Source organism: Rhodnius prolixus, unplaced genomic scaffold (assembly GCF_049639745.1).
Source record: "Rhodnius prolixus isolate KJV_2025 unplaced genomic scaffold, Rpr scaffold_3, whole genome shotgun sequence".
In the NCBI taxonomy this organism is placed as follows: Eukaryota; Metazoa; Arthropoda; class Insecta; order Hemiptera; family Reduviidae; genus Rhodnius; species Rhodnius prolixus.
Window position 1 is genome coordinate 43,308,319 of NW_027411603.1, and position 27,227 is coordinate 43,335,545.

Sequence of the window (27,227 nt, forward strand, 5' to 3'; positions counted from 1 at the left end):
TGATAATATAATAGTTTCAGAACTCTCGCAAGTTCTTTTGCAATGCAGTTATCTGTAGGTGCCAGACGAAATTTTGATCGATCAATCTCATACTTTAACACAATCCCAATTAATGAGGCACTTGGTCGTAGAATGTAAAAATTTAGAGCCTTAAAGAAATAATAGTTTTAATCAAGGATGACTTATTTAAACGAAGGTTTCATGATGAATGAAGTACCTTAACTTGGTGAAAGATGTTGTGCTGTCAAAGTTTAGTTAAGTATTCACCTAGTAAGAAAACAGGCGTTCCTTTTTTTTTGCTCTGTATATTATACTTTTAATGAAGAGCAGGAAAATTTTATTTTAATCTAACGAAGTTTTCCACTTAGTTTTTACAAGAAGATTTGCAACAATATCATTTTTATTTCTCAAAAAAACATGGTTAATAAATTTTGGAAGGCCCCTCACAATACAATTATTTCAAAATTAAAATAATGCAAATTCATTGTGAAAAGTAAGTAAAACAAATTGCATACTGCAGCAATAATTAAATTTAAAAATTTCAATAAATGACCAATTAAAAGGAAAATAGTTCCTTCTTCACCCTTGCTTGACCAACCTGCAGAAGAGATACGATTGAGGGTTACTAAATGAGTAAGAAATTTGATTGTTCCAAATGAAGTTTCAAAATCCTGTAATTTACATACAGCCAGATTGGCACGAAGTATTAAGGTAACATCGTATTCATTCTAATTACAACAGAAAATCTAAGTGACTGCTCACTTTCATTATAAAATATTTTGAAATGTATTTGTGGTATAAGTAATAGGGAAGAATGTTCTAATCATTGTTATTAAAATTATTTATTTGCATTTCCCGCTCAAGAAATAACCGGCGTACCCAGATGGTGCAAAAAATTGTTTTACTATGTGATGTGTCTTACGAAAAGATAATACGCCAAAACAATGTTCATTATGTTCATAAAATGTTTAATAAAAATTCTGTTTGAACTTAGAGGTTTTAGATTAGATAGATTCGTTCAGTATCATGTGCACTTCATAAGTTTTTGTGCGTTAAAGTAATATTCTCTAATAGGCATACTTTAAATTAAAATTGATTGTAAATGCGACAAGGTTTTGTACAGGGATCATTTTACTAATCTTGGAAATGTAAGTTCTTTTTACCATTAAAAGTGTGAATGCGAACAATAAGTACATAGATTTTCATGATTTATTGCAGCACCCTTTTTACTGATCTTAAATTAGTTTGTTCTGAAGAATCTGTTCTGTTTTCTTGAGTTGAACTCAGCAGGTTTTAAGAAAATTATCCTAAAGGACTAGTTATAAATACTAGATGAGTAAAAAAACTTATGTTTCATGTACTTTTGTGAATGACGTAAATTCTGATCAGTGATACCTCCTTTTAGTGGTTTTTAAATTAGCATAAACTATAATAAGTATACTAGCGACATGCTCCTGTAATGACATGATTGTTACATTCTTCTAGCCTTTGCTTACTGTAGGAGGCTCTGATTTTATAGGTCAATTAGTTTTACTAAGACTATATATACAATTGATACTAGTTTATTTATTTATCTTTTTTCGCGATCCTTTTATTACACTGATCTTTCTTGTAAGGTTAAATTATCTCGTTCCTCACATTATTTTGACAAAGCTCGTTAAAAGCTTTAAAATTTAATAAAGATAGCTGTTTAACGAACATTCAATTATTCATATTCTCTTTATTTATTGGTTTTTAATTTCCTCAGTTTCTTAAAAAAGTAAAACCAATAGTATAAGTTTTTGTCTGTCACTTATGATTAACTTCCGTTAATGTTTTGTAAATACTTTATTAATTCATTAATCGATTGTATTTTTTTTCAGTGTGAATGGAGGGAAAGCTTGGATATTGTGCAAATACAAAGGTAAAGTGTTGAAATAATAATTTAAAGAACAAATAAGTTATTTTTTTTTTATTTAGACCACTATACCATTTCTGTGCGATGCACAAGCAGGATTTAAAAAAATAATGTCAATCCATTTTATATTGAAGTATTGAGACAGATAATTTTTGTAAGTATTAAATAAAAACTTACAACCAGATCACCATATTTAACATTGGAAGTTAGAGAGGAAAAGAGCGGTTTATATCCAGTTGTGTCCTAAATTGTTGATTTAACCGCCTTTCCTCCAACCGAGTACGTCGAATTTATTAGGAGAAGAATAAAATAGTATTTAATGTTGTTTAAAAAATTCCTCTCAGGAAGTAAATACAAACAACTCAATTGTATTATTATTATTGTTATTATTACAGATGAACCTGGGATTCACGGAACCATTGAAAAAGTAATAGATTCTGATGGGAGTTCCAGCCTTCAAATTTCTGATGATTTCATTATTGAAAAGTTGGGTTTATGTTTTATTCACATAAAACATAAGAATTCTAAGTTTTCCACCTACTTTTTGAAACCCTCCAAGAGTTTGTCAAACCTTCATAAAAAAAGTGTAAGTGATAGAGTTACATTGCTTTAAATTGTTATCGATAACATGTTGGGTCGACGACTCTTAAAAACAAGGAAAACATCCTATATAATTTTATATAACTTTTCCTACATAATATGAAAATTTTCTCGTGACTCTCCATTGCGGCCAAAAATCTTAATTAGCAACTTCATAAATCTTTATTCAGCTAAAAGAGTTTTTGTGAGATTCGACTTATCTGCCATTAACACCATAGAAGTTTAATAAATAGCGCACATAACGTTCATAACTACGAGTATATGTAACCACTCATGGCACTCGATTACCTCAATAACTGTGCATGATTGCAGCATTCGAACAGTATTTTTTTATATCTTGCAGTATCTATGGAAGACATATAAACGATGAAGTTTGGTGCTTTTGCACTTCCATCAAATTGCTGTATCTCTTATCCTATTGGAGGAATCAGTGTGAAAATGCAGGCAATTATAGTACTCGTTTACCTTTATAATTGTGTAGAATCGCAGTCTTCTAGCTGTATGTATAACGGAGATATAAGCTGTTAAAGTTTGTGGTTTTTTCATTTCCTTCAAAATTCAAATTATTGTATCTCATATTCTATTAGAGGAATCACTGCGGAAATGCAGGCAATTACAGTACTTGTTTACCTCTACAATTGTGTAGAATCGCAGCCTACTTGCTGTATTTATAACAAGAGATATAAGGTGTTAACATTTTTGGGGTTTTTCACTTCCTTCAAATTTCAAATTGCTGTATCTCTTATCCTATTAGAGGAATCAGTGCGGAAATATAGACAATTGTAGTACTCGTTTACCTCTTCAATTGTGTAGAATCGCAGCCTTCTAGCTGTATTTATGACGGAGATATAAGGTGATTAGGTTTGTGGGTTTTTCAGTTCCTTCAAATTTCAAATTGATGTATCTCTTATTCTATTAGAAGAATCACTGCGGAAATATAGACAATTATAGTACTCGTTTACCTCTATAATTGTGTAGAATCGCAGTCTTCTAGCTCTATTTGTAACGGAGATATAAGGTGTTAACATTTTTGGGGTTTTTCACTTCCTTCAAATTTCAAATTGCTGTATCTCTTATCCTATTAGAGGAATCACTGCGGAAATGCAGGCAATTACAGTTCTCGTTTACCTCTACAATTGTGCAGATTAGTAGCCTTCTAGCTGTATTTATAAAGAAGATATAAGGTGTTAAATTTTGAGGGTTTTGCACATTCTTCAAATTTCAAAATGCTATATCTCTTACCCTATTAGAGGAATCACTGCGGAAATATAGATAATTGTAGTACTCGTTTACCTCTACAATTGTGTAGAATCGCAGCCTTCTAGCTGTATTTATGACGGAGATATAAGGTGATTAGGTTTGTGGGTTTTTCAGTTCCTTCAAATTTCAAAGTGCTGTATCTCTTATCTTATTAGAGGAATCAGTGCGGAAATATAGACAATTGTAGTACTCGTTTACCTTTTCAATTGTGTAGAATCGCAGCGTTCTTGCTGTATTTATAACGGAGATATAAGGTGATAAAGTTTGTGGGTTTTTCACTTCCTTCAAATTTCAAATTGCTGTATCTCTTATCCTATTAGAGGAATCACTGCGGAAATGCAGGCAATTACAGTTCTCGTTTACCTCTACAATTGTGCAGATTAGCAGCCTTCTAGCTGTATTTATAAAGAAGATATAAGGTGTTAAATTTTGAGGGTTTTGCACATTCTTCAAATTTCAAAATGCTATATCTCTTACCCTATTAGAGGAATCACTGCGGAAATATAGATAATTGTAGTACTCGTTTACCTCTACAATTGTGTAGAATCGCAGCCTTCTAGCTGTATTTACGACGGTGATAGAAGGTGATTAGGTTTGTGGGTTTTTCAGTTCCTTCAAATTTCAAAGTGCTGTATCTCTTATCCTATTAGAGGAATCAGTGCGGAAATATAGACAATTGTAGTACTCGTTTACCTCTTCAATTGTGTAGAATCGCAGCGTTCTTGCTGTATTTATAACGGAGATATAAGGTGATAAAGTTTGTGGGTTTTTCACTTCCTTCAAATTTCAAATTGCTGTATCTCTTATCCTATTAGAGGAATCAGTGCGGAAATATAGATAATTGTAGTACTCGTTTACCTCTACAATTGTGTAGAATCGCAGCCTTCTAGCTGTATTTATGACGGAGATATAAGGTGATTAGGTTTGTGGGTTTTTCAGTTCCTTCAAATTTCAAATTGCTGTATCTCTTATCCTATTAGAGGAATCAGTGCGGAAATATAGACAATTGTAGTACTCGTTTACCTCTTCAATTGTGTAGAATCGCAGCCTTCTAGCTGTATTTATAACGGAGATATAAGGTGATTAGGTTTGTGGGTTTTTCAGTTCCTTCAAATTTCAAAGTGCTGTATCTCTTATCCTATTAGAGGAATCAGTGCGGAAATATAGACAATTGTAGTACTCGTTTACCTCTTCAATTGTGTAGAATCGCAGCGTTCTTGCTGTATTTATAACGGAGATATAAGGTGATAAAGTTTGTGGGTTTTTCACTTCCTTCAAATTTCAAATTGCTGTATCTCTTATCCTATTAGAGGAATCAGTGCGGAAATATAGATAATTGTAGTACTCGTTTACCTCTACAATTGTGTAGAATCGCAGCGTTCTTGCTGAATTTATAACGGAGATATAAGGTGATAAAGTTTGTGGGTTTTTCACTTCCTTCAAATTTCAAATTGCTGTATCTCTTATCCTATTAGAGGAATCAGTGCGGAAATATAGACAATTGTAGTACTCGTTTACCTCTTCAATTGTGTAGAATCGCAGCCTTCTAGCTGTATTTATAACGGAGATATAAGGTGATAAATTTTGTGGGTTTTTCACTTCCTTCAAATTTCAAATTGCTGTATCTCTTATCCTATTAGAGGAATCAGTGCGGAAATATAGACAATTGTAGTACTCGTTTACCTCTTCAATTGTGTAGAATCGCAGCCTTCTAGCTGTATTTATGACGGAGATATAAGGTGATTAGGTTTGTGGGTTTTTCAGTTCCTTCAAATTTCAAATTGATGTATCGCTTATTCTATTAGAAGAATCACTGCGGAAATATAGACAATAATAGTACTCGTTTACCTCTATAATTGTGTAGAATCGCAGTCTTCTAGCTCTATTTGTAACGGAGATATAAGGTGTTAACATTTTTGGGTTTTTTCACTTCCTTCAAATTTCAAATTGCTGTATCTCTTATCCTATTAGAGGAATCACTGCGGAAATGCAGGCAATTACAGTTCTCGTTTACCTCTACAATTGTGTAGAATCGCAGCCTTCTAGCTGTATTTATGACGGAGATATAAGGTGTTAACATTTTTGGGTTTTTTCACTTCCTTCAAATTTCAAATTGCTGTATTTCTTATCCTATTAGAGGAATCACTGCGGAAATGCAGGCAATTACAGTTCTCGTTTACCTCTACAATTGTGTAGAATCGCAGTCTTCTAGCTCTATTTGTAACGGAGATATAAGGTGTTAACATTTTTGGGTTTTTTCTCTTCCTTCAAATTTCTAATTGCTGTATCTCTTATTCTATTAGAGGAATCACTGCGGAAATGCAGGCAATACAGTTCTCGTTTACCTCTACAATTGTGTAGAATCGCAGCCTTCTAGCTGTATTTATGACGGAGATATAAGGTGTTAACATTTTTGGGTTTTTTCACTTCCTTCAAATTTCAAATTGCTGTATCTCTTATCCTATTAGAGGAATCACGGTGGAAATATACACAATTGTAGTACTTTTTTACCTCTACAATTGTGTAGAATCGCAGCCTTCTTGCTGTATTTATAACGGAGATATAAGGTGATAAAGTTTGTGGGTTTTTCACTTCCTTCAAATTTCAAATTGCTGTATCTCTTATCCTATTAGAGGAATCACTGCGGAAATGCAGGCAATTACAGTTCTCGTTTACCGCTACAATTGTGTAGAATCGCAGCCTTCTAGCTGTATTTATAACGGAGATATAAGGTGTTAACATTTTTGGGTTTTTTCACTTCCTTCAAATTTCAAATTGCTGTATCTCTTATCCTATTAGAGGAATCACGGTGGAAATATACACAATTGTAGTACTTTTTTACCTCTACAATTGTGTAGAATCGCAGCCTTCTTGCTGTATTTATAACGGGGATATAAGGTGATAAAGTTTGTGGGTTTTTCACTTCCTTCAAATTTCAAATTGCTGTATCTCTTATCCTATTAGAGGAATCACTGCGGAAATGCAGGCAATTACAGTTCTCGTTTACCGCTACAATTGTGTAGAATCGCAGCCTTCTAGCTGTATTTATAACGGAGATATAAGGTGATAAAGTTTGTGGGTTTTTCACTTCCTTCAAATTTCAAATTGCTGTATCTCTTATCCTATTAGAGGAATCAGTGCGGAAATATAGACAATTGTAGTACTCGTTTACCTCTTCAATTGTGTAGAATCGCAGCGTTCTTGCTGTATTTATAACGGAGATATAAGGTGATAAAGTTTGTGGGTTTTTCACTTCCTTCAAATTTCAAATTGCTGTATCTCTTATCCTATTAGAGGAATCAGTGCGGAAATATAGACAATTGTAGTACTCGTTTACCTCTTCAATTGTGTAGAATCGCAGCCTTCTAGCTGTATTTATAACGGAGATATAAGGTGATAAAGTTTGTGGGTTTTTCACTTCCTTCAAATTTCAAATTGCTGTATCTCTTATCCTATTAGAGGAATCAGTGCGGAAATATAGACAATTGTAGTACTCGTTTACCTCTTCAATTGTGTAGAATCGCAGCCTTCTAGCTGTATTTATGACGGAGATATAAGGTGATTAGGTTTGTGGGTTTTTCAGTTCCTTCAAATTTCAAATTGATGTATCGCTTATTCTATTAGAAGAATCACTGCGGAAATATAGACAATAATAGTACTCGTTTACCTCTATAATTGTGTAGAATCGCAGTCTTCTAGCTCTATTTGTAACGGAGATATAAGGTGTTAACATTTTTGGGTTTTTTCACTTCCTTCAAATTTCAAATTGCTGTATCTCTTATCCTATTAGAGGAATCACTGCGGAAATGCAGGCAATTACAGTTCTCGTTTACCTCTACAATTGTGTAGAATCGCAGCCTTCTAGCTGTATTTATGACGGAGATATAAGGTGTTAACATTTTTGGGTTTTTTCACTTCCTTCAAATTTCAAATTGCTGTATTTCTTATCCTATTAGAGGAATCACTGCGGAAATGCAGGCAATTACAGTTCTCGTTTACCTCTACAATTGTGTAGAATCGCAGTCTTCTAGCTCTATTTGTAACGGAGATATAAGGTGTTAACATTTTTGGGTTTTTTCACTTCCTTCAAATTTCTAATTGCTGTATCTCTTATCCTATTAGAGGAATCACTGCGGAAATGCAGGCAATTACAGTTCTCGTTTACCTCTACAATTGTGTAGAATCGCAGCCTTCTAGCTGTATTTATGACGGAGATATAAGGTGTTAACATTTTTGGGTTTTTTCACTTCCTTCAAATTTCAAATTGCTGTATCTCTTATCCTATTAGAGGAATCACTGCGGAAATGCAGGCAATTACAGTTCTCGTTTACCGCTACAATTGTGTAGAATCGCAGCCTTCTAGCTGTATTTATAACGGAGATATAAGGTGATAAAGTTTGTGGGTTTTTCACTTCCTTCAAATTTCAAATTGCTGTATCTCTTATCCTATTAGAGGAATCACTGCGGAAATGCAGGCAATTACAGTTCTCGTTTACCTCTACAATTGTGCAGATTAGCAGCCTTCTAGCTGTATTTATAAAGAAGATATAAGGTGTTAAATTTTGAGGGTTTTGCACATTCTTCAAATTTCAAAATGCTATATCTCTTATCCTATTAGAGGAATCACTGCGGAAATATAGACAATTGTAGTACTCGTTTACCTCTGCAATTGTGCATAATAGCTGCTTTTTAACAGTATTTTTGGAGGAGATAAAAACTGATATAATTTGGTTGTTTTACATTTCCTTCATAATTCGAATTGTATCTTCTGTCCTATTGGTGTATTTCTTCCGAAAATATGTACTATTATAGTAATTGTTTACTTTTAAAATTGTCCATTTTTGCAGATTTCTGGCAGAATTTTTGGAGGTGAAATAAAGTGATTAAATTTCAGTGTTGCTTATGTGTAGGGCACAGCAAAATTTAAATAGGTCAGACGGTAGGCAGTACATGACGCAAAGTAGTCTGAAAATTGATGAACGTCTGGAACCGGTCGATGATAAAAATATATAAATAAAGCAGGCTGTCTAACCCTTGAAAGATTTCGTTCATTCTAATTTATTGTGTATTAAAATATCTGCTCTTATGCTATTATAATATGCGAATACTAGTAAAAACTTTTTTAATGCATTGATTCTCATATTTAGTATGTTATATTGGTTTTTCTAATTTTTTTTTTTTTAAGTTTCGACGAAATTTAGGGGCAAATCAAGTGAAATTCTATTTTATTTATTTACTTTTTCTTTCTTTAGATGTTAAGTTTCGCATAAAATACTATTTTTACATTTCTTGTGAAGGGTCAAAATGTTTTTGTGTATTTCTTTAATGGATAGTTTAAATTGAAAAGGATTTTTAACCGTACAACATTTATTTATTTATTTTAAAGGTCAATTCTTTGTCTATTAGTCCCAATGGCATGGCTGTTTCTTCCAGTTCGGATGATTCATTTATTTTGTGGAATACGGAGGAAGAAATAATAAAGGTTAATTATTTGGTTTAATTATTCGGTTTAATTGAATTTGAATTTATTGAGTTTAATTGTAAATATTTACCTGTTTTATGTGTGTTACATTAGTTGTAACTTACTTAAAATGTGTTATTTTATTTTTGTTTATAAATTAAGAGAAAAATTACATGGCAAGTGGTATGAATGATTATCTTTGTTCATGCAGCAAAATTTAACTGGCCATGCTGGAGAAGTTTATAAATGCAGATTTTTTCCATCTGGTCTTGTGGTTTTCTCAGCTGGAAGTGATATGAGATTGAAAATATGGTGCGCCAAGACTGGTCAATGCCCTGTAACTTTAGTTGGTCATACGATGGCCGTGACCGATGTTGCCATAGTTGATCGCGGTAGAAACGTTTTATCATGCAGCAAGTAAGCTTTCTTTTTTACTTGCTTCTAATACACTTTAAGAAAATATTGCTATTAAGTTAAATTTTACCGAAAATATCTCTTTTGAGATCCCGAAAAAAAGGTTTTAATGGATTTTCGAAAATAGTCGGCTATATAAATGAATGTTCAAGCTGAATAAATCGTGTAAAGAACTTAATATTTCGTATCAGTATTCCAAGGAAGTGTTCTTTCTTGAAAAACGAAAAACGTGATGTAACAATGTATGTTGTTTTTTTTTTCTTCTTTTTTTTTCCGGCGCATCGACGTCTGTGGCCATTAGCGCCAAATGTATGTTGTTATTTGCAGTTTAATTACAGTATTGTAAATAATCAATAATAATAATTTTGATGGCTGTTAAATGTGTTCTAAATTTCGTAGATGATTAAAGTATGTTTCGTAGAAAAACATCTCTATAAAAGGTTCATAGAGATTTAAATGTATGTATTGTACAGAGTACAGAGCGTTGTTCTGTTGTTTTTTTGAATTTGTAATAAATTTGAACGGTTGAATTACATCTTAGATGTTCTATATCATTACAGATATTGTCTATCACTACAATTTATGAAATAGGTCCTCCCCAATAGTATTCATTCAAACCTCATTTACTCGTGCTTCTTTTCGTGTTTTAATGAGTCGCAAATAAAGTGACAAGTAGGCACACGGTGGCCTAGACCGATGTTTCTTAAAGTTGATCGCAGTAGAAACGTTTAATCTCCCAGCAAGTAAGCGCAAGCGTTTACTAATAGTGTCCTAATAATTTCATTTCTTTTTATTTACTTTTTTTCTCCAGAGATGGTTTTTTAAAATTGTGGAATTGTGGTGATTCTTCATGCATTTATAATATCATCAAATTACCAACCTCAATAAATAGTTGTAAATTAAGTGAGGCTTCTGCTTATTTGGATCTAGGGCAACCTAATCATGAACTTAGTAAGTAAACGTTATACTTTCATAATTTTTATTGTTTAAAATTTGCTTGAAAAATCAGAAATATATTAGATAATATATTATCTTTCGTTTAAATATTAGTGCAGAACATTATTATATTAATATTAAATATATTAAATATTAATATTGGGACAAATGTCCATCTTATTAGTACATATGTGCAACACCCTCATTCGTCTTTACTACACTTTAATATGCACTTTAATCATAGATTTTTTATTAAATAAAATTTTGTAAAAATTATGAATCTAAAAGGATAAGTAATTGCTTTTAAATGAATAATGACTCATTCAAATTAAAAACAATTCATCAAATTGGTTTAAACTATTAATTTACCTCTGCTTGTTTTTATAATGCGATAACTTGTAATCCAAGTATCGTACGCCTAAGGTAGATACGAATTATGATCTTATATACAGTATATATAATCTTATAGACAGGGTGTCCTAAGGTTTATGGATAACGACTTTTTCTCGGAAACTAAGGTAGCTAGAAAAAAAACTAAAAAATACGTGTCACCTTAGTTTTTTTGTTAGAAATCCAAATTTAATTTGTAAATTTTTTCGGTGCTTCCAAAAGCGAGATACAGGCACCAACTTCATTTTTTCAAATAGAGAGGTGTGGTTTTTATTTCAGAAATAGATTCCTCTATTTTTTTTTTTGAGAAAAATTTACTTGAACGCTTTTTTTTCTGTGAGCGATATTTTACAAGTTTTGCATGAAAACATGATTCTTATAAGAAATTTCAAAATGATTTTATAACGGTTTTTTGATTGAATAAGAAGAAAATTTCTATTTTATTATAAATTTTACTCCTCATTAATATTACAGATTATGCTCGAAATGGCCTCCGCTATTAGAGATGCATAGACATGTTCTTTTCTGCCAATTGTCCCTTACTGCCAAAGAAATAGATTCGGCTTCAACCGAGTTACAGGCATCTTTATTCTTTGCTTTAGTTCATGTACAGATGCAATCCCTGCTTGATTCTGATACACCTAGATTTAGAAATGCTTTTAGATAAGCAGAAATAAAATATAAATTGTAAAGTCTTAAATAAATATAAATTGTAAACTCTTAAATAAATATAAATTGTAAAGTCTTAAATAAATATAAATTATAAAGTCTTAACTAAATTACTTAATTAAATGAATAATAATTAGTGTAAAGTATATTGAGATATGTGCATGTCTGTAATGTAGTTACATGAAAAAGGGTTTTTTGTAGGTGATTAGGTCTAAGGGTAGCACGAAATGTTTTTAATTTGAAAAGTACAAAATGGAGACCGAGAAGGCTTATTTATTCAACTCTTAGTTGGAGACAGTACAAAATTGCCACTCAACCATGTTACTTTATCCTGTCGAAATGTGCAGCAATCAGACACTTGGAAACCACAAGAATACTTAAAACCGACGTTTTAAGTTTTGCCTTGTAGAATTACAAGTGTTCAGCTGAATAATCAACTGTGGCTGTTGTGAAATGGGAACAGCATCCATTTCACCATACTCGAATTTACATCTAAATCTTAACAATAACGAAATTTATATTGCAGGTGAGAAAGAAGTGAACACTGCTAACAAAGTTGTACTTCTTGGATGTGAAAATGGATCCGTGCAGTGCATTGCTTTAAAAAGTCATAAAAAAATATTTTCTGTTGACTTTGGTTCAGCAGTCAATTGTGTTTGTTTCATAACATGTGATTATTTTGTTGTTGGATGCCAAGATGGCTGCATTCACCTTTGTAATATGAAATGTCCGAGAAAGCCAGATTTATCTTGGAAAGAATCAAATAGTGCAGTACTTTCGTTATTGGAATATAACAGTATTGGATATTTTTCATCTCGAGCAGATGGTGCTGTAGAATTCATCTTTATCAAAGGATATCCTTTATTAAAGATTTCACTCACTGGTGCTGATTGTGACCCTGTATATGATATTGCTACTGATGGTGACCATATTTATACGTGTTGCAGGGATTCTAAAATTAGATGTTATTATGTTAAAGAAATTATCTCAGAATTAACAAAATTAGAAGGTAGTATTGGCTAAACAGTATTTCTATTTTGCATCATTTTATATTGCCATTTAAATGTTCAATATTTCTGAATTACTGTCATTTAAAATAGACGTTAAAGTTTTTGTAATTTCAGAACTTAAGTTTGGGGAGTTATTATATGTTAAATAAGTTTTAAATCTATAATTATTTTTATGTAAACCAAGGCACAAAAATTGGTTGTTGATAAATAAAAATTTTCACAAGTACAGTATATTAATTTTTAAAACTGAATCCATAGTACGTAGTTACTAATTAAATATTAATTTTTAAAACTGAATCCATAGTATGTAGTTACTAATTAAATATTAATTTTTAAAACTGAATCCATAGTATGTAGTTACTAATTAAATATTAATTTTTAAAACTGAATCCATAGTATGTAGTTACTAATTAAATATTAATTTTTAAAACTGAATCCATAGTATGTAGTTACTAATTAAATATTAATTCCATGAAAAGCCACTAGTAAAAAAAAACAAGAAAAGAAAAAGAAATCAATGATTGAATGGTAGAAGTACTGCATTTCAAAAGAAAGCAAGACAGGAAGTAAATAAAGTAAAGAAAAGAAAGCAAGAGAGAAAGTTTGTTCAAATTAATAAGTGTTGTTAATAAAAAATATTGCTTTTATTGAATTGTGCGTAATATTGCCTGGAAAACTAATTTTTCTTCTATTAAAAAGTATTTTCAGTGAAAATTCAAAAGATAAAATCTTAAGTGGCAATACTTCCTGTTTGAGAAGACATATATATGAAGACAGGTAAGACAGATGTGAGATCTTGCATGACTCTCGTACGGATGTGAAATCCTATTAGGCGTATATAATTGCAAAAGAAAGGCGGTTGTGGTAAAAAATGCACTGTTAAAAATAACTAACTATACCCTCAAATCGAACTTCATAATAACGGTATCCTTTTGCTATGTAAAACAGAATAAATTGGAAGAAACCTAGGCCAGTATTTGTGTTTATACTGGCAGACTTTTAAACTCTCATGATGAGAAGCAGATATAAAGATTTGTACGCTCCAAAAACTGCTTGATGGTAGGTCCTATGTTATATTTGCATTCGAAGAAAATGATTTCAAAGACTCTTCTCTTATATCTTATATCTTCTCTTTCAGAACATTAAGCAATGTTGTCTGATAGAAAGAAAAAATTTAGTGGTCTTAATTCAACTTGTAAGAATTCTGAAATCCAGTTTAATTCGAGGAAAACCACTGCCAAGTAGAAACATCTATTTTAAGGTGTAATTTAAACAACATAAAATTTTATTTTGGGCGCGATAACGTAAATAGTTCAAAATCATGTGTTTCACTAATTACCTTTGTTTTATATTGAAATACTGGTATTTTACTGTTCTATTGTTGATTACCTTAATTTCTGTATATTCTTGTCTGAAAATGGAAAAGATATACCTCGAAAAACCTAAAACAAAATCGATAACGGGGGAAACAGAAGCCTTAACATGGAGGATTTTGTCCATCCCAGTCCTAAGAAAGGATCTGTTTTTGTAAATTACTTAGCACACCAATGTATCAATTTTATGGATTGTGATGTTTATGTTGAGACTAAATTAAGTAGAACATGTGGTGGATGATAGACAATGTCCTTACGGTACCGACTGCTTTAATTCATTAAGAAGTTTGTATTGTCATTGTGATGAAGATCTAGGAAGTTAAAAATGTGACAAGTGTGAAGAGAATAGTAAGTGTACTTCCCATTTCAATAATTTCTCATTTTTAAATAAAATTTAATCTGTTAATTAAACTTAAAAAATTATAATTTTTGTATACAGATGGCCAAATGTTTCTTTCAGGGTATGTAACCTAGAGAGGGATATTTTACTCCATTAATTATGAACATTCCTGGCCAAAAGAGATAGATATATATAATGGTAGGACAATGATTTGGGAAACAATTTCAAATGAATGTTGACGACCATATCGGCTATGAAAGAAGTTTCAGTAGCAGCTATTACAAATGTTCAAAGTAAGATATAATGCATGAAGCTAAAAGACAAAAATTAGCATTATATTGATAAAGAAGTTTGCAATTTATTTGCTACAAGTAAGTATGAATTGAAGAAAAACAATAATTCTAAATTTCCTAGGAAATATTGTTTGGGAATATTTAGTAAAGAACTTTTATGATCATAACATTCTTAAAAATAAGATATAATTGGAGATCCATTCAATCTCTGACCAGTTGGTAATTGTACAGAGCTTGTACAATGTTTGGTTTAAATTCGTTTTGATTTTTGGTTTTGTGGATCACTTTTATTACTTTGCCAACTCAGAAGATGAATTCCATCAGAATTTAATCTAATTATTATTATTTTTTATTTTCTGTTCAATTAGAAACTAAACAAACTTCAAAATCATTTGTCATTTAACCGGGCAGTCAGGGAACTAAATCATCCCACTAAAGATTGTAGAAACACGGAAGGCCGTATTATTTACAGGAAGGTTTCAAAAAGTTCCTGATCCCCTCCCTCTTTTCATTCATTTTTTTCTTTTCACGTGCTTATCCATGTACCTACTGTAAATATTACAATTTTGGTGGGCGGTATGTTTCATCACAATCGGAACTTGATTTCTTTTTCTATTTTACTCTTAATAATAGTATTTTTCATGTTAGAAAGAAATTAAATTCCCATTTTTTCTTCAGACTATTATAAAAAGTTATGTTTTCAATTAAATTATGAAGTTATCTAATTATCGATACAAAATCTCTAGTATATTAACTATGGATGATTGTACCAAGTAAAGGGCGTAATTAGTTAATTGGCAGCTAGCACTGCAGGTGTAAGCAGCTATGTGACATGCATTTCTCTCTAACACTAAGAATTAAGTGCGTGAAGTGTTCTCACTGGGAAGTATTTTGTCTCCAACTACAGCATCTCTTACACTCTCTCGCTTACCCCCTCGCACTATATCATTTCCCCTCTCTATCCTTCTCACTTCTTGCCACTCTGTCTTACCAACAACTCACAGATCCATGTATCATGTATCACACGCTCAACCGTACATTGAGCAACGATCAAAATAGGGTAAATGCTAAGAAGCTAACATTTTTCATGAACATAATTAGATCCATTTCAAAATACCCTTCGTGCCTAAACGGGAAGTTCAAAATAATTACTTCAACATTTTTGGACGTGCACTTAAATAAATAATTTGACAGAACTTGAAATCAGACCAGTCAGGGGTTGTACATGCATGCTAAGATAAAAATTAAACTTTTTGGAAACTAATTACAAACTACTTGTTGTTGTGATCCTAAAATTGTTTAGATTCGATCCAATCATGTGTTCGAAGAAGAAAATATTCAGTATAAAGTCAGATGGTAATCCCCCTTATTATTTCTAAAAATAATAATGAATGTTTTATCGTTACTTTTGTTGATAATTTTAATTTCTATATCATCATGTCAAAAATCAAAGAAAAAAAAGGAACCGAAAGGGGAAGTACAGTATCCGTGCCGCTGTGGATATGGAGGATTTTGCCCGTGGCTCAAATTTCACGATCCAAAAGAAGATTGTTTTTGTAAACAAGTTAGCGAACCTATATATACTTATTGCGATTACTGCAATGAATATATGACGTGTAAATTAATTGATCATTGTGAACGTAGGCCGTGTGCTTACCAAGGAACATGTTTTAAATCATTCGGAAGTTTTTATTGTCACTGTGCTGAAGATCTTCTCAGTCAAAAGTGTCTCGAAGAGTTTCAACGAGGACAGAAGCGTAAGTATACGACTGTTAGGCGTTAGTAATTTTATTTTATTTCTTTATATTGAACTGTCCAAACATTTATTTCAGCATATAAAATCTTGAGAGGTCCAATGGTATTCTACCCCATTAATTACGAACGTAGCTGGCCAAGAGAGATGGATATAATGGTAACAGAAAGATTCGGAGATGACTTTGAAATGTCCGTTGATGACGGTTTTGGATTCGTAAGACATTACAATAGCAGCCATTTCAAAAAGCTAAATGTAAGAAGTAAATGTAACCTCTTAAAAAAAAGAAACAAATTTTATATTGACACACAAGTGTGCAATTATTATCCTAAAAGTAAGTATAGTATTAGATCATTTAAAAAAATAATTCGCTAATTTAAATTAATAAATTTAAGTTGAACTTTGATTAATAATGTTAAAATTTGGTAATCTCCTGAACAAAAACTTACAGTTTTAAAAGTTAAGTATAAGGCTTGATTAAATGCCAAAAGGTTCACAAATCAGCAAGTACCAATATTTCTTACATACTTATAGAATCATAATTTTTAGGATGTATTAGATGTCACAGACCCTTACGCTGGCCTTTTATCATCCATAAATATTTTTCTGTTTGATCAATAAAAGATGTATCTCATCCCATAGTTAGCATTAAAAAAGCATTTCATTTTAACTCTATTCCAGATTATTCTTGGGATTTATCTTTATTCTGAATAATCATCACATTCACTCGCACATTAAAAAGAAAAAGGGAAGTTAGAGTTGGTCTTTTACTGTTGTAATTTGAATTACTGAGTTAAAACGAAATTCCAGTCTTGAATTCGTCTAACGTGAGCACAAATTACATGGTTAATAACAAATAACTAATACTTGTAATTATAATTCATTCATTTTCAAACTTTAATTTAATGTAGCCCTTTAATTGAGTACTTGTTGTAAAGAAGTTTTAGAGGCAACTAAAAATATGCATATCTATTTTATATTACATATATGTATAACATTGTGGGGAGAACACCTAGATTAACAATGTAATTGAAGTAAACTACATTAACGTATAATATTAACAAACTAGATTAATTACATATTGTTATTCATGATTAACTACTGCATAAAGTAAAGTACCAATCAGTTTAATTGAACAATGAACTTAAACCGACGATTTTTACTTCCTTCTGCTGCGCTTAACTTCCACTTAAAACAGTTGTCAAAAACAAAATAAAATCGGTATGTACTTTGTACATGCATTTTAAATTTTAACGTCAAAACAATTATATTTTTCATTAACCTTTTTTGTTTAAACCTGTGCATGAATAGATTACTCTCCTATACAATTTAAATTAAATGGGTGCTATTCATTACTGAACAAATATTTTATGCATGAAAATGGCCAGCATAAGGGTCTGTGACATCTAATACATCCTAAAAATTATGATTCTATAAGTATGAATGAAATATTGGGTACTTGCTGATTTGTGTACCTTTTGGCGTTTAATCAAGCCTTATACTTAACTTTTAAAACTGTAAGTTTTTGTTCAGGAGATTTTTGTACCTTTTGGATAGATTGGTTGGAACAAATTTATACATCCAATGATTTTTTAAATATACGGATATCGGGAATAACTAGTTGGAAGATCTAGGATGAAAAAAACTGACACAAGTTATGACAAAACAAGTTACAAAACTTTCCCTTAGTAGGTGTAAGAGCAGAACGTCGCTTTAATGGTACGTAGGGGAGCCCTAACCCTTTCATCCTGCAAAATTTTATTTAAATCGGGCCAAAATTTTCAGACTTATTAGTAATAATAATTTTGGATGGGGTCTCACATGCATGGGGCTAACTCCTCTCCCAATCGATGTACAGCGCCGTGACCCCCAAAAGGCACATCTACATAAAATTCCTAATGACTCCTCATTCATGAAAATCGGTTCTCATGTTTTTGCTCATTTTCAGCAACATTTTTCTCGAAATCTATTTAATCTATGTTGTTGCAATAAAATTACAATTATAAAGAAGGATTTGCTCTGCATTATAAAGAAAATTTGGGAATTTTATCTTTTATAGAAAAAAATTGTCAAAGTTGGGTGTTTATCAGCGTTACGCTTTTTCGTGCATTTTATGACGATCAACCCTTATGCGGACAGTTTTAATATACAGGATGAACCAGTAAGTAATGTCCATAGGCCTACTGTGTGTAATACATCTAAAGTGGAGTTCAATGACGTATTGGCTAACTTCATATTTTCTACTGTTCTTGAATGACGTCACTTGATTTTTTTTCTAAAAACATTACTTTTTTGCAATAAAGAAATCTCAGAAAGTTTTTTTGTAAAACAAACTAATTTCTCGTACGAAGATAAAAGGAATCCTGATATACCAACAGAAAGCCCATTAGACAAGGAAACTTTTATACAACGTGCCAGCGCCCAGGTCTGATATTGATCACATAAGGGCCTAGTGAGATTTCTTAAAAAATTCGATTACTTTTATTTTTCCAGTATCCAGGAGGAAGATTGAGGCTGTTTGGAGAATAACTTATGCTTCGGAAATGTGTCAATTTTTAGAAAATATATCTGCCTTTCTAACGGTGCCATCAGGATTGAATTCGGACTAAAACTTTCTGAGTAATAAAATTTTTATTGCAAAAAAGTAATGTTTTTAGAAAAAAAATCAAGTGACGTCATTCAAGAACAGTAGAAAATATGAAGTTAGCCAATACGTCATTGAACTCCACTTTAAATGTACTATAGTAGGCCTATGGACATTACTTACTGGTTCATCCTGTATGCATATTCAGGGTGACCAGAGTTATATGCTCCACTCACTTTTTTTTTTTAAACGGCTGGAAATTTCAAAAAAATAAAAAACACGTATTTAATCATTTTTAGTCTAGTTTATTTTCAGTGATTGACCCATTTTTTTAAACCCCATTTTCCCGAGATACAGCATCCAACTTTAGCTCCTAAAAAAAACCAAAAATTTGTTAATCCGTTAGGTTTTTCAAAAGTTATGATAATTTAAAATATGAACAACAAATTTCACTTTAATGTCAAAATTACCTTATTTTTTTTTAAAGAAGCTGTTCAAACCGGGCATCATCAACGGATAAGCAAGTCAAAACTCTGGACTCCCTCGCTCTGTTTGTAGCAGCACTTATGGTGGCAAACTCAAGATCTAGGCAGGCTAGAGTTATTCGACGATCAAGTTGTTTTTTCTACAATCGTTTGGTATGGAGTTTTAGGAAATCAACAAATCGGCCCATACAGAGAGAACTTAACTGGTGCAAGGTATCTAACTTTTTTTAAGAGACATTTTGCCAGTTCTACTTGAAGATGTTCCTCTACAACGTCGGCTAGATATGTATTTTCAACGAGATGGTTGCCCGGCACATAATGCGGGAGTTGTTCGACGTTACCTTTTTCAGTGTTTACTGAAATTTCCATGAAAAGTGCTTAGGAACTCACTGTCCAATCCAATGGCCACCTCGATCTCCAGACTTAACCCAAATGGACTATTTTTTGTGGGGATATCTAAAAAATCAAGTGTACAGTAACCTTAATCCCGTGGCTTCAGTCGAAGATCTGGGACGTCGAATAACTCTAGCCTGCCTAGATCTTGACTTTGCCGCCATAAGTGCTGCTACAAACAGAGCGAGGGAGTCCAGAGTTTTGACTTGCGTATCCGTTGATGGTGCCCAGCTTGAACAGCTTCTTTAAACAAAATAAGGTAATTTTGACATTAAAGTGAAATTTGTTTTTCATATTTTAAATTACCATAACTTTTGAAAAACCTAACGGATTAATAAAAACCTAAACGGAGCTAAAGTTGGATGCTGTATCTCGGGAAAATGGGGTTTAAAAAATGGGTCTATCACTGAAAATAAACTAGACTAAAAATTATTAAATACATGTTTTATATTTTTTATAAATTTCCCACCATTTAAAACAAAAAGTGGGTGGAGCATATAACTCTGGTCACCCTTTATGTAAGGTTCAATATAAATAAATAAAATAAAATTACATACGTACTAACGTCTAACTGTCGCATACTTATGGTTCTGCCCTGCCCCTAACTCTTAGGTATATGTATTTTACTATATCGTCCGTGCTGTTGCTTAGAAGAAAAAAAAAATCCAAAATATGACCTGAGGATTCATTTTGGAACTTAAATTGAGCCGTTTAGAAACAAACAAACTTTGAAGTCACAATTGCTTACAGCAAGTTTTGTTTGAACCTATTGCAATAAATACAGTTACGAATAGGTATATAAAAAATAAGTAGATGCTTGAGAAATTCTAACATCGTTTTATGGGTACCGAAGGACCAATAAATAAAGCTGAGATACGTTCTGCAAAGTGCAGAAAGTAACAAGGTCTGTTAGCTAGTTAATTTTACAAGTAAAATAAAATTAAGAATTTAAATTTAAGAGTTATTGGTTGACGACAACTCACGGAAATAGATTCAATTCAGAATTAGCAGTATATTTTACGTAGGTGAATTGCAATAAATTAGCTCAAGTCTCGGATCGAATTTTCTCCGAAGAAATAGTGCCAGATCAAGATGGTGAGATCATATTTTCACTTCCTTATATGTCATCGGCAATGTTCAGTCTGTCGATAACACTATCTAGTACAGAGCAGAGGAGTGGATTATGCCCAAAGATGGATCTATTACTTATTAATAACTTTTATTTAAAGTTATAAACTTGAACATGTTTTAAGGGAGATACTTTTTTTATTACTGTAATTTTTGCCATTAATGAGATTGATAAAGCTTGAATATTTTTATAATATAATATAATAAATTTAGAATAAATATTTACATTTATTTATTTTTTATTGCAGAGGCAGTAATGACCTTAACAGTTCCTCTTCGATATCCTATAACATCAATGACACTAGGTGCTCTCAGATCAACAGTTCCTAGTAATAAGCGACGGCTGTTGGGTAGAGTAGATAATGTAACAGTTACAATGTGGAATAAAGGTTTAGAAGAATATAATGAGAAGTATCCTTTCGTGACTTCGTATGACCCATTAACATTGGATTGCCAAAAGAATTTATTTTTTAAAAATTGGTATGTCTCAAATTATTTTTTATCAATATTATTATTTAAGAAAACAAGATCTTGTGTAAACGCATTATATATCTACTATGAATTAACTTTTGAATTTAGGCATGGTCAATTTTTGAGAAATTGTTTGTATCCTTGTATCTTTAGCGACAAAAATACCCATAACGGTTATCAAGATTGTGGAATCTGTAACTTTTCATTTTTGAGATATCATATTCTTACACTCTACTTTCGATATGCTAAAGGATATTTTTGAACTTAATTTTGAAAATATGACATTTGACACTTTCTCTTAGCAGCTTAAACTGTTTAAATAATTTGATGTTACTAAATATGAACTAAAAACTCATTTCCAGAAAACGTCTATATCATTGACAAGATAGTTATTGAGATATTTGACATATAATCTTTGTTCGTCCTCAAGCTTGGTTTCATTGGCGCTAAATTAGGAAACTTTTCCTCTCTAAGAAGTTATTTAATGCTTCTTTTACTTGAAGTGAAGTAATTTCCAGGGGAAGACCTCATCTTCTCAACTTTTTTTAACTTTAATTTAGCTGACTTTAAGCGGGATCGAATTGAAACAACTTGCTTCTGATATTCTGGATACCGTTAGGGAGAAATACGACAATCTTTGAAGGGATAAATGAACGCTTCCCTAATGAAATAGTAAAAGAGGTTTACATTTTCTTCTTATATTTGATTTGCTAGACTCAACGTTAACCAAACAAATCTCTGAACTCTTAAATGCAGAATGAATTCAAAGATGTTTTTAAAATTTCAACTAGAGATTGAAGTTTACTATTTATAATGTTGGCCTTAGCGTTGCATCTAGTTTATTTTTTATTATAATTTTTTTTTTTCCAAAAAGAGAACACCTCTGTTAAGAAAATGAGAAATAACGCAGAATTTACTCTTGTTAGCCAGTTGAAGTAAAACCAGCAGTTTCATTTCTCTTTATCAATTTTCTCGTACGTTTTTAATTTTACTTTTATAAATTTAACCAATGTTCACGTAACTATATTTTTACCTTTTATCTCTTTAATAAATTAAATAAGTATTATTTAAAAGAAAGAGAAATCAATGATGATATTCACGATAATTTCTCTCAAGAGTGTATTTATTAGTCCTTAAGCATTCTAGATCTAGTGAATCTATCACATTTTCCTTCCGCATTTTGGCTAAAATTTACAGCCAAGTATTGCTAAGAAAAAGAAAAAGAAGTAATTAAGTCTAATGAAATAAAATTGATCTAACAAACTGCACTATCTCTGCAATAATCAAGTGCATTAATTCTAGTAATCAAGTTCAACACTTCTACACATAAAATTCAAGATATTTCCGTTAATTCTTCAGAACAAATTTACACAAAAAAATAATTTTAGGCATACGCCAGCCATCTAATACGGCCCATCCTAAAAGACCTCTTTTTTTCAAGCTGACAGGAATGAAGAATTATAACCTTTTCCATCTTGGCTTTTTCTAATTCCCATCTTTCTCCCATTGTTTGAATCTATCCCCATGCCTGACAAAGTGAGGGACACCCCTTCACACTGCATACGCCGTCCAACATTTACGATATTCTTTCTTTAGTCTGGTCCAAATTTCGATATTTCTCCGCTGTAAGCGATGGTTAGAATTGCTGTATCCGAGATCCATACGCCAACCAGAAATACTCAGTCTTCATACTTATTTCATTATACCTGGTTTGGCCGAGTAAGCACAACCGTGTAGTCAGTGAAGGAAGTATCTTTTAATGTGAATGACGTCTGATCGTTCTTCCCTACGGCACCACCATCTAGGTTATGCTCCAAGTCAGGAAATTCGTATTATTCGCAGTGACACCATACATTCATCGCACTTCTCTCAGCCACGATTGTGTAACCGGATCGTAAACCTTTGTTTCGTCGCTAAACACCTTGGACTAATTGCGCATTGGGGGGGGGGGAACTTCTTTAGTGAATGCAGAATCTAACTACATATACAGTGACTCCCATTAATATTGGGACAGTACATACAATTTGTAAATATATACCTTAAGCATATATTCAATATGAAATTAATAATTAAATTAGTTTATATAAATCAAGCCAGGTGTAACATGTCGCGCAAAAATACAAATACAACGATTGAACAAAGAAATATTATAATTTCTTTGCACAAAGACAATAAAAAGTGTTAGAGGGACAGAAAAACTGATCGGACCTAAAACATCTACTGCGTGGAACATCATTCAGCGTTACCAAAAAGAAAAAAGAATTGTTTCAACCCCACAAAAAGGCCGTCCTCAACTGCTCTCTGAGAGAGAGCAGCGTTATATATTAAAAGAATTAAAAAAGATCACCGACTTAGTGCTCCAAAACTTCTATGTGAAATTTTTGACATGTTCAGAGAGCAAAAAAGGAGCAGAAACAGTTCGGAGAGTGCTAAGAAAACTCGACTATCATGGTAGAGTAGCCTGAAAGAATCCTTTTGTCAGTAAGATAAATAGTGTTAAGAGAGTGAAATTTGCCGAAAACTATTCCAATGTAAATAGTGACTTTTGGAATGATATACTCTAGCGATGAATCAAAATTTAATGTTTTCCAGTCAGATGGAAGGGTTATGGTCTGGAGGAAAGCGAATGCTGAACTCGAAAAGAAGAATTTACAGCCAACTTTAAAGGGTTTTAAAGCTGCACCTCCGGGTGGAGGTGGGTTGGTTTGGGGCTGGATGTCCGCATCAGGATTTGGAGAATTAGTGTTTATTGATGGAGTGAACCACAAAATGGTTTATAGTAATATATTAAAATATAATTTGAAAAAAGTGCCCCAACATTTGGTATTTTAGGGTCTTCTAAATTCTACCAAGATAACGACCCCAAACCTACGGCTTGGGTGATAGTCAGTGACTGTTATACAATTGCCCAAAAGTATTCCAAACCTCTCCGCAGTCACCAGATCTTAATCCCATTGAACATTTATGGCAATATTTAGCCAGTGCTTTAAGAAAAACGAATAATATCTAACAAAAATGAATTAAAACTATGTTTCCTGGAAGAATAGGAAAAAAACACCACCTGAATAAACCAATAACTTGTTTCACCTATGCCTGATCGTTTGAGGGCTATTGTAAGTCAAAAAGCAATTATTAAATTATTACCAACCAAATATTAAATAGTAGGAGATTTTAAATATTGAACATTTAAACTCTAGCACTTCTGGTGTTCTAATATTTTTGAGAGCCTTATTTTACACTTTTTCAAAAAGTGCTACCTAACAGTTTGGAATTTCATCGATTTATACTTATATATAATTTCTACAGATGTTGCTAAAATGTAATTTAAAAAAAAAAAAATTCCAAACTTTTGTCTGTTGTTTTCATTTTCCTTTTAAATCATTTTGTAATAGGTGTCCCAATATTAATGGGAGTCACTGTAAGTAGTTTCGGTACTCATAGTGATTATTGATATGTGATGAATTATCTGTCAGAGGGACAGGCTTTTGCTTTAATAAACAACAGTAAAATTAAAATTGATTCATTAAAAGCACGAATAAAATAAACGTAACATTCAAGTTATAAAAAGAGTAAGTAAATCAAGTTTCTTTACGATAACAAAAAATTAAACAGCTGGGCAATGAATTGAAATAATTATGGCTAGAAATACGTTTTTATAAATTCAAAAGCCTTTTTAGTAAAATTAATCAGTAAGGTCAATGTGGCTTTAGGTTCCCAATTCTTGAGCAGATATGTGGCTTTTCCAAATCCATTCTAACCTAATTTTTAGCAAGAACCGGTAATTCACTAAGAAATGACATAATGTCTCATCTCTGTGGCAATTAGGGCACTAATTGAAAAATAGGTCTTATAAGGCAAACAATTTATTCTTAATGTATAATTTCTTTCTTTATTAGTTTAATTTAAAGACTTCGGTGTATATTTGTATCTAAAATACACACGACAGTTATGCACTGCGTTATTAATGTTACCATTATCAAATAATTGTTTACCCGATTTGCAATTATAATTTGAAAGCTTATTGCACAGGCCTTCTAAAGTATTTTAAATTTAGCTTTAATTCGATGTTGATTAGCAACACCAAAAATAGATAGTGTGACGTAAAGTCCGTCTAAACTAGAGGTCCGAGGCCAAATTTCAAACGAGTGCGTCTGTATTAGCGTAGCCTTTGTTATATACCGCGGATAGGTGAGTGGTTTCGGATCTGACTATAAATGATGTAAATGTAGAAGGGGTCAATTTAAGGTACAACCAATGGGTGTGATACCGCTCCGCCTCGCTAAGGGAAGCAACCTTGTGCACTCTGAGTGACCTTATATTGCTCTTTAAGACACTAGTCAGTCAATCAGTCTGACCACAGAAGTGCACTTGTAGATTCGTAATTGAATTTCAAACTTTTTCCACGCACCCGTTTGTATTTAACAAAGTTGGCTTTTTGTGTAACATTTGTCAGGTATAAATTCTATGAAAGCTATCTTATGCAGTCTCTTAGTTATTTAAATTATTCAGATTGCTTTTAATAAGAAAATCTTAAACTGCATGCAATGATATTCAGATTATTCAGATAAAATGCTGGGGATGTTCTAGTACTAATTGAACAGTAAGAATAAAATTAGGCAGGATTAATAAGCTATTAACATTCAATTAATATTTACCCAAAACCCTTAACATCATTGATAAAGAAGCTTAAGGTATATTCTTGCGGATATTAGGTAACACCCGTTTAAAACATAGATTTAATTTAGGTTTGACAATTTTTTATGTTAGCAACGTCTACAAATTTGCGAAATATGTGAATTAAACTAGTTAGAGACCTGGAAAGCAATTCAATTTGTGCTTTTCTCTTCTATTTATTGCAAATTTACATTTACAAATGATTATAATCTATAAGATTGCTGAAAACAGTTCAATGTATTCCAGAAATTCTGTATCTTTAGCGGTAACACGTATAACATGTAACATAATATTGTTCTTAATATTTTTCTAAATAACTCTTTTATGTATTTTTTTTTCCTAGTAAAATCGATTACCAGAACCCAAATAGTTTTAATAGAGATCAACCCATTAATCTGTCATTTACTTTGGCTCCTCTTTATAATTGTGGCCCACCTTATTCTGAAGAAATTAAGTGGACACTTTTTCAAGGTAAGTCACAGAGTTGAACCAAGAGAGAGATTACGTCTTATTGTATATACAGATTTATATGAAAAAGAAAGCACTTTTTATTCTTTGATGGCATGAGTGGAAGAATATAGAATGGTATTATTATTTTATTTTAAGTAAAAAACGGATCGATAATCCAATTACAGAAAGAATAATAATAATAACATTAATAATACAAATAGTTCAAAGAAATCGTTGACATCTGGCTCCATTTAGAAAATTTTGTATATCAGTGCCAAAGATATCTACGTTAAAATGATTGGCTGTCCGCATCATACGAAAGATAGGGGTGTAAAAAACGTAATTATGCTTGCAGTATGGTACACTGAACGGAGAAGAATTTCGTGTAGTATGGGATGAGATATTAAAAGAAATTAGAGAAAGAAGGTAAGGATAGTCTATTTGAGAGTGGAGAAGTTTGCAGAGGAAAGAGAGATCATAATAAATTCTTCTGGGAATATTGAGAGTTAGCTTAATAGATAACGGTTTCTTTAGGGATTTTCAAACGGCAAGCCAACCACCGAAAGAACTAGTTCTGAACAGCCTAAATAGAAGCCATATGTACCTTGCAAATCGGACTCCAAATTATTGAACCATATTGAAGATG

At 31.9% G+C, this 27,227-nt stretch overlaps 2 protein-coding genes across 11 annotated transcripts in view; both read left to right on the forward strand.

The window, feature by feature from the left end:
- The first annotated feature begins 563 nt into the window (after nucleotides 1-563).
- Nucleotides 564-12,863, forward strand: LOC141452928 (proteasomal ATPase-associated factor 1-like). The gene is made up of 7 exons (XM_074125493.1): nucleotides 564-711; nucleotides 1,863-1,903; nucleotides 2,293-2,483; nucleotides 9,144-9,239; nucleotides 9,430-9,635; nucleotides 10,444-10,583; nucleotides 12,154-12,863. Exons 1-7 carry the CDS (start codon nucleotides 656-658, stop codon nucleotides 12,648-12,650), a joined length of 1,227 nt encoding a protein of 408 aa, XP_073981594.1. The 5' UTR covers nucleotides 564-655; the 3' UTR covers nucleotides 12,651-12,863.
- A 1,100-nt stretch (nucleotides 12,864-13,963) lies between these two features.
- Nucleotides 13,964-27,227, forward strand: part of LOC141452927 (uncharacterized) — a 117,783-nt gene continuing 104,519 nt past the window's right edge. For 4 of the 10 annotated variants that reach the window (XM_074125483.1, XM_074125487.1, XM_074125482.1 and 1 more), the window contains exons 1-4: nucleotides 16,041-16,400; nucleotides 16,476-16,730; nucleotides 21,235-21,466; nucleotides 26,475-26,602. In XM_074125483.1, the coding sequence (XP_073981584.1) occupies nucleotides 16,253-16,400; nucleotides 16,476-16,730; nucleotides 21,235-21,466; nucleotides 26,475-26,602 (763 nt within the window). In that variant the 5' untranslated portion in view covers nucleotides 16,041-16,252. Of the gene's footprint in view, nucleotides 14,359-14,449; nucleotides 14,722-15,158; nucleotides 16,401-16,475; nucleotides 16,731-19,659; nucleotides 19,679-21,234; nucleotides 21,467-26,474; nucleotides 26,603-27,227 lie in introns of those variants that run through there. The other 6 variants (XM_074125486.1, XM_074125484.1, XM_074125485.1 and 3 more) reach the window with 6 other exon arrangements.